Raw genomic sequence first — 12410 nt, forward strand, 5'->3', positions numbered from 1 at the left:
TTCTTCTTCTTCTTATCTACTTCTTGTTCTCTTCTTCTGCCACACTTGGGAAAGATCCGCACTCTTTCAGAAACAACTAATCGTGAACACAATCTTCTTTTGCTCTTTCTTCAACCCTTCGATCTAATCTCAATAGGGGTGTTTTTCTCCCAAAATAAATGTGTCACTGGCACACCAAATAAATTAATATTTACTCGAGGATCAACGATCAGGATGATCTCCAAGGTCGGAAAAGAACAGCACATTGAACCGACTCTTGCTCAAGCAAATCCAAACGTGCAACATGGATAGGTGTCCGCCAACGAGGCCACTACCTACAGATAAGATTTGCATGGGGCCGCAAGCTTGACTTTTGGGCTGTGACGCGCCGGATGAAGCACAAACAAGAAAGAAGACAGATCTCTTCAAGAGCTAGGAGGAACTGTCAACTGAAAGCGAGATGAGTCTTTCGGGATAAAATGAAAGACAATGACTTGAAATCGGACAATGACCCAACAATTTCTTTCTTCTTCAAAACCCTTCAAGTTTATTGAACCTATTTTTCTTGCCTTCTAAATAACTGTGAGATGTAAATTTCTTGATCTTTTTATTGTTTAGAGTTTTGGACTTGAACTGGATACTTGTAGGATAAAGCGAGGGACAACGAGTTGAAATGGGTCATGCTATATTTGCCAAGGCTCATGGAAATTATAATTACCCAAAATTTGTTGGACTTATCTTTCTTGCCTTTTAAATAACTGTGAGGTGCAAATTTATTTATCTTTTTTACTTTTTTAGAATTTTAGAATTGAACAGGTTACTTGTGGGATAAAGCAATGACGACGAATTGAAATGGGTCATTCTGTATTTGCCAAGGCACATGGGACTCATATGTACCCTAAAATTTGTTGAACTGACCTTTCTTGCTTTTCAAACTACTCCGCGGTGAAATTTTTTTCATTCTTTAGAATTTTACACTTCAACTGGGTACTTTTGGATAAAGTGAGGGACCCGGACTTGAAATGGGTTCTGCTTTATTGTCCAAGGCGCATAAGAGTCGTATTTACAACAAATTACAACTCTAAAAATCCAAAAAAGACCACATCAACAACTTTTAGGCTAAATTCAACTGGCAAAGGCCCTTCATCTTGCTAAAGGACACCTCTTTATGCAAGTATCTTATATCAATGCCACGATAATTTGATCCATCACTCTCCATTGGCATCCAAAAATTCATTTACTGAAATTAAGTATATTTGGTTTGATGCGATTCACTAGGTCCATGTTTGATATTTTCTGCTATCCACCATGTATAACACAAAACTTTTTTACATCCACCATGAAACAACTTGTCACCATCTTCATCATTGTAATAGAGTCGTTTTGTCCTTTCCTGGGGCTCTGCCTATTACTCGCGGCCGCCGCAACTGACTTGGGGTCTTTCTCGATGGGCTTTGTTGTGCTTCTGCGCAACTTCGCCGATAAGACATCAGCAAAAACTCATAACTCTGCCCCTTGAAAAAGAGTTATGTGGACAAGTGTGAACGTTAGCCGCAAAGTTCTTCCGAGTGGTCGGAAATTTCTCATCGCTAATTGATGACATCGGAGCTGGGAAAACTTGTCCTTCCTACAAAATAAAATAAGAAACTCTCACGCCCCGCTGAGATCCAAAAACAGCCAACGAATAATAAAACCGCGATGTTGGACAGATGCACAAGAGATTGGGTGGTAGCGTGTAATAAAGACATCACCCGTTTCGTCTTCCTCACATTTTTTAATTTTTATTTTAAGTTGATGGAAGAAGTCATTGTCAAGGAAGAGAGAGATTTTCGCACCATTAAAAGAGTAGACGAAAATCTCTCCTAAGACGTGCTCATAATAATAATTTGTTGGATGTTGAGAACTAAAGCGCAATTTAATTTACGGCAAAGGAGAAATTGCTGTTTCTTTGATTTCTACATATTTGTCCTCTTCTTCTTGTCCTCAGGACACGGATTAATTTTCAGAGAACCTCCCTTTGCGAAAGATTGTTTTTCCGACAACCTGTAAACGTCTCACTTCACTAACATATTCTTATTTAACCTATTTTCTTATTTATTTATGCCGTCCCCCGCTTAACTTTCGCCTTTACACTATATTTTGATGTATCTATTATTATCTCTCTCTCGCTCATTCTGCCGCTTACAATACGCGTTTAATCATAAGCCACTCATGAGCAATACATATGCATGCAAGCAGTACTCGAGGTAAATTAATGCAGCCTCCAAGAGAAAAAATACATGGATAGGCAAACTAACGAAGGGCACATCTACCCCTTTTTGGTGATTTTTTCAGCCTCGGCAAGGATAACGAAGGGCACTGAAGATCAAGCCAGGAAACCGGCGTCAACTTAAGATATTTTCAACTTGAGAGACGACATGATCAAAGTAAATGAATACGAATCGTAGTATTAAAATGCATATCCCTTCTCTTCTTTTCTATAATTTTAAACTCGCAAAATTATTTATTATTAGTCGGAAACGAAAACACGTTACGGATAAATTAGAAGTTTCATGGAGTCATAAATTTGAAGTTTCAAGCCAATGTATTTTGCGTGACGTTTTTTTCTTTTTCCAAGTCAGAAAATTTCATTTTATTGGTGGATGAAGAAAACACGTTACGGGTAAAGTTTTAATCCACAGCGGTATGTTTCCACCCGTCAGAAGACTCAATTAAACTGGGGGATCATGCGATGTCGACATGAAGTTTCAAGGAAGCAGCTCAGACACAGTTTTCCCTCTACTGACAACTTGCAGAAATGATTGAAAGATTGATTTTACCCTCTTTGGACTTAATCTACGGCTTCATTTAATTCGGTCTTCCTCATGAACAATTCGTCAACTTGGTAAAGCGAAGAGCCGCAAGGAGACCACATCGCAGGGAAGGTTCCGAGATCCCACTCTTGGCGACGAGTACACCCCACCGTCGGTTTTGGAACTGATGTATCGCAATAATATTGCGGCTTCCTGTCTTCTTCCGTGGCTTCTTCTTCGCGTTAAGAAAATGATAAAGTTTTCCTTTAATCCCTTTAAATCTGCCGCCGGAATAGTCTCAACCTCTCCTTAGAAACCCACATCAAGCCATCTTTCGGCTCTCTGTCGTTCTTCTCCCTCTTTCAGGGATAGTATCTATCTAGACTTGATGCGAGATTTGTGCTAGTAACGTGATAAATATTAGTAGCTCATGCGACTCGCATCAAATAGACGGGCAACTGAAGGAACCAACTGCCTGTCCGTTTGAGCTCTTCTTTTCGAGCCTGGTGAGCGGCAGAAAACTTGTCTTCCTTGGAAATTCATTTCAAGATTTGTTCTTTAGCTTGAGTGTTGGTGGTTCTAGTGTTCATAGTATTGTACGGAGATTTATATAGATATTGCACGAGATGGAGACCGTCGCCTTGGAATCCCGCACCGGGCGCGAGCGTCAGCTCTATGAAGATGGATGCCGTCTGGTGGCGGGGTATGCCGTTCTCAGATCCCTTTAAACTGCTGTTGGACTTGAGAAATCTTTACTCTCTCTCTCTCTGTCTATCTCTCTCCCTCTCTCTCTTTCTCTCTCTCTGTCTATCCCTCTCCCTCTCTCTCTTTCTCTCTCTCTGTCGATCTCTATTCCTCTCTCTCTTTCTCTCTCTCTGTCTATCTCTCTCCCTCTCTCTCTTTCTCTCTCTCTGTCTATCTCTCTCCCTCTCTCTCTTTCTCTCTCTCTGTCTATCTCTCTCCCTCTCTCTCTTTCTCTCTCTCTGTCTATCCCTCTCCCTCTCTCTCTTTCTCTCTCTCTCTCCCTCTCTCTGTCTATCTCTCTCTATGTCTGCATATCTCTCTCTCACTCTTTCTCTCTCTGTCTGTACATCTCTCTCACTTTTCTCTTTCTCTCTCTCTATATCAATCCATTCATCCATCTATCTCTCTATATATTTCTTTATTCATCTATCGATCCATTCATCCATCTATCTATCTATCTACCTACCTACCTACCTACCTACCTATCTATCTAACTATCCATCCATGCATCCATCTATCTGTTTCTCTCTGTATCTACTATATCTTTATCTATCCATCCATCTGTATGTCTCTCTCGGTTCCTCACTGTCGGTGTACGACTTGCGAACAGATGTGTACCATACAAGGCGAAGCCGGGGGTTGTTCTTTCTCAGCTGAAAAAGAAGAAGGTTGAGGACAGCATAGTGGTTCTCATGATCTCCTCTCCCAATCGCAAGGATCTCGTTTTCCCCAAGGTATTGTCTCTCTCCATCTTAAACTCTTTCTCCATCTCCCTCTCTTCCCTCTCTATGTCTTAAACTCTTTCTCTAACTCCCTCTCTTCTCTCTCTATGTCTTAAACTCTTTCTCTATCTCCCTCTCTTCTCTCTCTATGTCTTAAACTCTTTCTCTATCTCCCTCTCTTCTCTCTCTATGTCTTAAACTCTTTCTCTATCTCCCTCTCTTCTCTCTCTATGTCTTAAACTCTTTCTCTATCTCCCTCTCTTCTCTCTCTATGTCTTAAACTCTTTCTCTATCTCCCTCTCTTCTCTCTCTATGTCTTAAACTCTTTCTCTATCTCCCTCTCTTCTCTCTCTATGTCTTAAACTCTTTCTCTATCTCCCTCTCTTCTCTCTCTATGTCATAAACTCTTTCTCTATCTCCCTATGTTCTCTCTCTATGTCATAAACTCTTTCTCTATCTCCCTCTCTTCTCTCTCTCTATGTCATAAACTCTTTCACTCTCTATCTCTATCTCTATCTCTATCTATCTCTCTCTCCCATTTCTATCTCTATCTCTATCTCTATCTCTATATATCTCTCTCTCCCTTCTCTATCTCTATCTCTATCTCTATCTCTATCTCTCTCTCTCCCATTTCTATCTCTATCTCTATCTCTATCTCTATATATCTCTCTCTCCCTTCTCTATCTCTATCTCTATCTATCTCTCCCTCCCTTTTCTATCTCTATCTCTATCTCTATCTCTATATCTCTCTCTCTCTCTCTCTCTCTCTTTCTTCTCTATATCTCTCTCCCTTCTCATCTCTATCTCTATCTATCTCTCTCCCCCTTCTCTATCTTTATCTCTACCTATATCTCTCTCCCTTCTCTATCTTTATCTCTACCTATATCTCTCTCCCTTCTCTATCTCTATCTCTGTCTATATCTTTATCTATCTCTCTCTCTCCCTTTTCTCTCTCTCTCTCTCTCTCTATCTCTCTCTCTCTCTCTCTATCTCTCTATCTCTCTCTCATTCTCTCTCTCTCTCTCTCTAATAAATCAGCTTCTTCTCCCTGAGCAGGGAGGGTGGGAGAAAGACGAAACGGTGTATGAAGCAGCAAAGCGCGAGGCGCTCGAGGAAGCAGGAATCAGGGGAACTATTCATGCAAGATTTCTCACCCACGTTCTTAGCAGCTTAGCTTTAATGAGGGCCGGATTCTACGTCCCATAATATATCAGGAATCCCGAAAACTTTCACGATGATGACAGTCCCTTCGCGTGGAATATGCAGGAGAAGAAACTGGGAATTTGGGAGTCAAGGAGCAAGAGCAGCGAGATCAGCAGAAGTCCGTTGAGCAAGTGCAGATGTCACTTCTTCGCCATGAAGGTGGAGGAGGAGCTCGACTCATGGTCTGAGCAGCCCTACCACAAAAGGAGATGGGTCAGTGCCTGGGTTTCTCAATCTTATCTCTCCCTCTCTTCTTGGGTTCGTGAACGGATGACAAACGGAACGGAACCCGGTACATCATCCCTCGAACCTGAAACTGGAACACGGCGAAACGGCAAGCCATGTAACGGATGACTGAACGGAAGACACTTCCAGTTAGTCCCTTTCCTTAAGTTTTCCTAACACCCCTTGATTCGCCATTTCAGGTGTCTGTAGAGGAGGCCATGGAGCTCTGCCGGTACCCCTGGATGAGGGAGGCTCTGCAGAAGTGCCTGGAGTTCCTTGAAGGGCAGAACTCGCCTGGGCAAGAGCAGTCCTTGAGCGGCCCAAAGTGCTCAGAGAATATCCTTAGCTCCAGCACCAAGTCATCTTCGCCCAGTTGCAGCACTAGTCCCTTGCTCTGCACCTCGTCTTGAAAGTTCAAGAGGACTAATTGTCGCGCGGTTAAACTCGTATCGCCGCCAAGCAGAGCGCTTACAGATTTGGGGTCTCACACTAATTACCAAGGGAATGTAACCTGTCCCTTGGCCTTTTAGTATTTTCTGTTATCCACTTCAGAGGCGACAGAACCATCTATCAGCTTCGTTCGCATGTAGAGACTGTGGTTACCCTTCAATCCTCAATCCTCTAACCAATCTGTTTTGTTCTCTCGGTCTTATCTCTCTCCTCTTCTTTTGCTTTACCAGTTGATAGATTTATATGGCCCCATTAATCGCTTGCCAGTGTAATAACCGCGTTGGACATTTGGACCTCTGCGGAGTAATTTAGGAGAATGTCACCTATTATCAATGGAAGTTCACATGCAACGAGTTTTTTTAATTCCTAATAAACTTACCACTATGTTTTCACATCAGAGTGTCCTACCACTTAAATGGAGTGAAAACCTTCACAAAGATAAACCTGGTAAGCGAGAAAGAGTATTTCCTCTTTATGTTATTTTTATAGATCAAGGGAGTATAACTATATGCAAACATGAGTAAAGAATATCTTTCTACCACTTGAACAAATTGAACACAAACTCATGGTGAAAAAAATTCAAAACATTTTATGATTCTTTTTACTGCGATATTTGAGAAGTGAAAGTTGCAACGTTCACGGGATCAAACTGATAAATAGAAGAATAAGCTTCCCAACTCCTGACGAAACTATGCAATAGATCTTCCAACCTCCTAGTTTTTGGATATTAAAGAGATATGCCCATGTTTTTTTTAACCTAATTATCTTGATTCCGTATATCTAGGGAAGAGCAACTTTTTCTCTTCAAACATCCACTTCTTCATTCTAGAGACCCGAGAAAGAAACAAAGAACAGAGGGTGGAAGGTAAAAAAATGAGCTCCCACTGCTCCATATTTTACACTCATGGGATGGAGGAAGTGTGAAATAAATAAATAACTGCTCAGCCCTTTAAGATTAGAAAGTGCGAAGATGTTCCACAGGGCCCAACAACCTCCACCTTCAACCCATAGGAAGGATATTATCTCATCTCACTCAAGGAATTATCATGGCAAGCAACTATACACATTTGTTTGGTTATCTTTAGGCAACACCTTCATCGTAATTTGTGGTCCATTATGGTGTACCTGGATGCTAATGAGTTAAAAGCTCTTTATCAAAAAATAAAATTATTATCCAGAGATATGAAACATTAATATGCTTAAGCTTGGAATGAAATTTTGAATTCTTGAACAAGCGTATACCTTTATGGCCAACACAAACGATATCACCTCTCTTGCTTGAGTCCCAACTCGTACAAGAATTTTCCATCCATAAGATCATCATGTGGGATTTTATATTGTGTAATACATTCTATTAATTTGTTGTAAACAGAAAGAAATGTTTATAGAGTAGATCTCAATGACATTGACCCCTTTAAAATGAAATAAAAAAGAAGTACACTTCCTATCATCAAATATTTTATATATATGAGGACCTACGGTTTGATATTCTTCTCTCCAATTGTTAATTCCATTAGGGACAACGCAGACTTCAAGTTGGGGGGAGGTAATTATATGGTTCCTAAATTTTTTACTCCTTGCATCATCTCAAGTTGGGGGTAGAAATCAACATTGATCCTTTTTCAAAATTCTTACCTTGTTCAAGAATATCTTTCAAGAATTTGATCATGACCGTATTGGAAAATCCATTAGCCCCAGTTCTACAAACATGATTTTTGAGGTTACGCTTGTGTACCAGATCAAAAACATCTCTTGATGGTATGAGTTGATGGTATAGATTCATGTGGTTTTCGTCTAAATGACATGGATATCTAGTAGGGTGAAGAACAGACATGAAAATCAAAAAGCCAAAGTATTATCTTCATTTGTGGAATATCACGCCACCCATTATCCGTCCTTCCACTTGATAGTTTATGTAGTGTCTTCGATCTCCATTAAGTGGAATATCACCTGGGATAAAAAAAATGGTCATTTCTTCAACTATGAAACACAGAACTACCTTTCCTTAAGCCTCCTTGAGCCATCATTGAAACCTATGTCTATCATCTTCACCCATTTTTATAGCTTACTTCTTAATGTTTCATCTATTGCCTCCAATGCTAGTAGTTACCGAGGTATCCCCCCTTAGTCCTAAATGTTTATGATATGCTTACTCCCTCTTTGTTTATTCTCTTCTTCCCCTGTGACAATTTTTTATTTCATGATATTTTTTCCTTGTTATCCCCCTCTTTGTTTTCATCTACATCTTCTCACCTTGTTTGGTATTTTCCGTACTAGCATGGGATGAATGTTATGATGTGTATCTGATCAAAAACAAATTTATTCTCATAGAAAGCTTCTATTCATATTCAACCCTGTTAAAATTGTTGGGTTCTAGAGACCTAGATCTGGATGAATAATCAAAATGATACGCAGCTGAAGACTTTGGTGAATCTAACGGCATTGATAAAATCATTAAATTGAAGAACCTGTGCGCGGATCGCATTCGTGATTTCTTGGATCTCGAAGTGAGACAAGTCAAACTGCTCAACTATGCAGTATCTAGACATATCCACGCGATCCTCGGCATATCGGATCTCCTCCTTCTCATTGACAATCCCGTTCAACCTCCGTCACCATCGTTACGCCATCTTGATCACATCCGGAGTGGAGAGGAGTCATGAGGAGAAGGGAGAAGGGGAAGTCCACTGAACAATTCTGGCCTGGGTGAATTTCATTCAGGGTCTTCCCCTATTTATACTAAGTGGGTATTTTTCACAAAACCCCCAAAACTTAAGTATATATTCTGACGCCCAAAAGACCATTTGTGTATGACCCTCTAGGCCCATGTATCAGTCTATTTAACAAATCGAACAGCCCAATAACCTTTATTGCCATCCAAATTAATTAACTATATCAACATATATTTAACGTTAGATTGATTTAACTCAATCAACAAATTGAGTCTCCAACACGGGGTGTCAAGCTACACCTCATGCACTAGAAGATACAAAGGAGTGTGAATCGACTCATCATGGAACCTGTTCTTAATCAGTTACCGTGTACGTATAGCCCCTAATCCACTTGATGCTCCAAGGAAAACTTAGGGTATGGTCAACTGTCAAACCCTAATCAATTATTTGAGATAGTACTGATGCATTTAGAAATCATTGAAGAACTCTTTTCTCGATATCTCACTGCTTTGGTCAAGGACTTCATCACATCGTCTTCCTTGAGCTATCACCTCTTATACAGAGGGTGAATGATCCCATCTTGACCACTCAATCATCTTCGTGAATTTCTTGTTGCACCCGAACTAAGACCGTTTAGAATCCCATGATTAGAGACTCGTTGTCTATAGTCAAAGTACAATAGTCGGTCCACAAGAGGTCTTTGGTGTCTCAAGTATAAGAACAACTTACAAAACCATGACGTGAATCAACCTGATTGACAGTTCAGTATAATACCAATCAGGGATTTGTACGAATCAATTCAGTGAACTCTTTCCACTAAAGAGCACCCACAATCTATCCTTGGTGTCTCCACACTAATGGCTATGGAACGGCCATACTTATCATATGAGCGAGGCTAAATAGTGTTATTCTATCCGGATACTTTGATGTCCTTCTCATGTATCCTTCAAATAGGAATATTTATAACACATGTTTAATGACTAGTGACCTCCGTATTACGATCTCATCATAATTAACTAAGTTCGATCATGTATTCATGCACTTCATTATACGCAACACACGTGCAATATAATGAATATGTTCTATTAATGAACATGGAACGAGATGTGCAATGTGTGATTGGCTTGCTGGCCACATATATTGCCATCAATAATAATAATAATAATAATAATAATAATAATAATAATAATAATAATAATAATAATAATAATAATAACAACAACAACAACAACAACGAGAAGAAGAATAAAAATATAAAAAAAAGAAAAAAAGAAAAGAAAAATACATTATACGATTTCTTGTCTTTGGAAGCATGTAATGTTGTTTTTTGATGACTTTTTTATTAATATATTTGTCATCCATGCTTAGGCAGGGATTCCTATTTTATAAACCAATTCTTTGCAATATGGATTTTCATCTTCACTTCTTCTCTCACACCATTCGGGTGTCTTTTAATTTTTCATCGATCACATGATTAAGCCCATCGTTTATCCTTTACATACTCATTGTACATTCTTTTGAGCCATCCCTCCCCTTACGTATTTGCGTACAGTTATATTGGAGCTTCATCACACATGTTCCCTTGCTACACAGTTGATATTATGTGCTTATTTGAGAAGAGAATAATGATTATCTTTTACTTTCAGGTGCAAGGAAATTTGTGGGGAACATGGATGCCAAGTAGCCTCCATCGCTTATTAGTAATTGACATAGATAAGAATAAATGAAAGAGCATCACGTGGATTATAGTATCATATCTAGCAAGAACTAGGCTTCACTCCTCATGACCGACAACTCTTTCAAAAATCACAAGGGAGTTTATCATGTGCACTCTAGCATAACATTGGTATATTCATACTTAAAGGTGTAGTTGATACCTCTAATACTTCATGCTCATCTTTTAAGCTTATAAAGTGAATGGGTTATCTAAAAAATAGTCCAAGCCATTTCCACGAGACATAGAGGCTTTATTGTGACAGCTTGGGGGTATCCATCCCAATGTGATTTTGTGTTGTAACCATGTTTATGTGAATGCCCCCTAAGAAAATCACTTGGAAATAGGGTTGAACAAAAAAGGAAAAAAGTCGATGAAGCTCAATTGTCCTGAATCCCAAAAGTCTTACACGGAGTGACATCGCTTGACCTACTTTAACTTGGCCCCCAAAGCCTTCTACTTATGGTCCCAAAAGCCTTAATATAAATGACCACAAATATCTAACAAAAATAATATATTTGAAAATTATGCATATCTCCTCAACAACACTTAGTATATAATTAGTCTCCTTAAAATATTTTCAAGACATTGTATGATTCCATGTATTTCCATAGGAATATTCTTTCAGATCAGAAATTCATTCACTCAGATATAATAACTAGTAAATGAAATTATGATATTCCTGAATAAATAACTCCATTTTTTTGTTCACTCTTTCCTCTAGTCCTCTTCTCATCCATTTTTCTCATTGGGTGAAATTTGTTGATTCATATTTGACCTTTGGTGCTTAAAACTCAAATATATTCTTCATTCTTATACCAAATAATATAATCAAAACTTTTATGGATTCTTAGAAAAATTATTAACAACTTTTATAATTAATCGATCTCTAGAGGTTGACCTTTCCACATTTGTAGTCAACACACGATTCTTCCACGCCCAAGTTGAAACCTCTAGAACTATTTCAAAACTAAACTAAAATATGTGATTATAATTTCAATGGGTTTGTATGAACTTTAACAACTAGTTATAAATTGAAAAGAATCTCAAAATCAACCTAAAACGAATATTAAAAATATTAAATTTATCGCACAGATCGAGAACATGCAAATTTTGAAGGCCAGTGTTCATTACTTTGAATCTTGAATCACCCTGCACCAAAGAAATATGGTTCTAACTTCTATGGACTCAAATTGATGATAGCAACACATATCCTCTTGAAGATATGTTATAACGCTACCTGAAATTTGTTTCAGGGAGTGAAAGATCTCTCTAGCTTTTGGATTGTGATTTTCAGTGAGCAAGGGGAGTGGGAGTTTAAAATTAGGGCTCAAAACTCTATATATGTAATTAGAAATTCAAAAGGTCATAATAATAATTTATCAAGAGTACAGAAGTCACATGTTTTGATTATGATTAAATAATATGGAACATTATTTCTCTCAATTTTGAGTTTTTATATTTATTATTTTGCCTTTATTCCAACTATTTCAACTTTAAAATAATTCTGAAATTTTCATATATGTTTAGTAAATAATTTTACTCAAGATATCACCATTGGATAGTAATATCTTCCTGTAATTAATCTTCATTAAATCATCAATAAATTCAGCCTTAAATACCCGAAGGTAATACTTAGGACTTTGATGAAGTCATTAAACCAATCAAATGAAGTCAAACTGACTCAATTATTTGAACATTGTTATTTATTACTTTTATCCTGCTGTCATGTAAAATCCAAGTCTTAAATTAGTGATTTGGCATATTCACAGTATGGTCAAACTAAGTTGCCTTTAAAATAACTAAGAGTTTGGCCTTCAGTAACAACAAGTCGATTAGTTTACTGAGGGCCTATTTTTCCCTGATCAAAACCCCTATTAAGGCATGCATTACTTTAAACATTCATCAA

General features: G+C 38.4%; 1 protein-coding gene across 5 annotated transcripts; it reads left to right on the forward strand.

The window, feature by feature from the left end:
* Nucleotides 1-2926: 2926 nt before the first annotated feature.
* On the forward strand, nucleotides 2927-6306 carry LOC144716008 (nudix hydrolase 12, mitochondrial-like). 5 transcript variants are annotated; one of them, XM_078591003.1, is made up of 6 exons: nucleotides 2927-3277; nucleotides 3386-3474; nucleotides 4126-4249; nucleotides 5294-5422; nucleotides 5504-5783; nucleotides 5866-6306. In XM_078591003.1, exons 2-6 carry the CDS (start codon nucleotides 3398-3400, stop codon nucleotides 5943-5945), a joined length of 690 nt encoding a protein of 229 aa, XP_078447129.1. In that variant the 5' UTR covers nucleotides 2927-3277; nucleotides 3386-3397; the 3' UTR covers nucleotides 5946-6306. The 5 variants fall into 5 exon arrangements, with proteins under 5 accessions (XP_078447129.1, XP_078447128.1, XP_078447127.1 ...); XM_078591002.1 differs by having other exon boundaries at nucleotides 3016-3277; nucleotides 3364-3474; nucleotides 5504-5653; XM_078591001.1 differs by having other exon boundaries at nucleotides 3017-3277; nucleotides 3355-3474; nucleotides 5504-5653.
* The last annotated feature ends 6104 nt before the right edge of the window (nucleotides 6307-12410 follow it).

The sequence above is a fragment of the Wolffia australiana genome, chromosome 20, assembly GCF_029677425.1.
Source record: "Wolffia australiana isolate 7733 chromosome 20, ASM2967742v1".
NCBI classification, from domain to species: Eukaryota; Viridiplantae; Streptophyta; class Magnoliopsida; order Alismatales; family Araceae; genus Wolffia; species Wolffia australiana.

What these genes read in the sequence shown, in the direction of transcription:
- LOC144716008 (XM_078591003.1), top strand. Translation starts at nt 3,398, where the DNA reads ATGGAGACCGTCGCCTTGGAATCCCGCACCGGGCGCGAGCGTCAGCTC. An exon ending in GCAGCTTAGCTTTAATGAGG is followed by an intron (nt 5,423 to 5,503) that starts GCCGGATTCTAC and finishes TGGAATATGCAG; the next exon opens with GAGAAGAAACTGGGAATTTG. An exon ending in ACGGCGAAACGGCAAGCCAT is followed by an intron (nt 5,784 to 5,865) that starts GTAACGGATGAC and finishes TCGCCATTTCAG; the next exon opens with GTGTCTGTAGAGGAGGCCAT.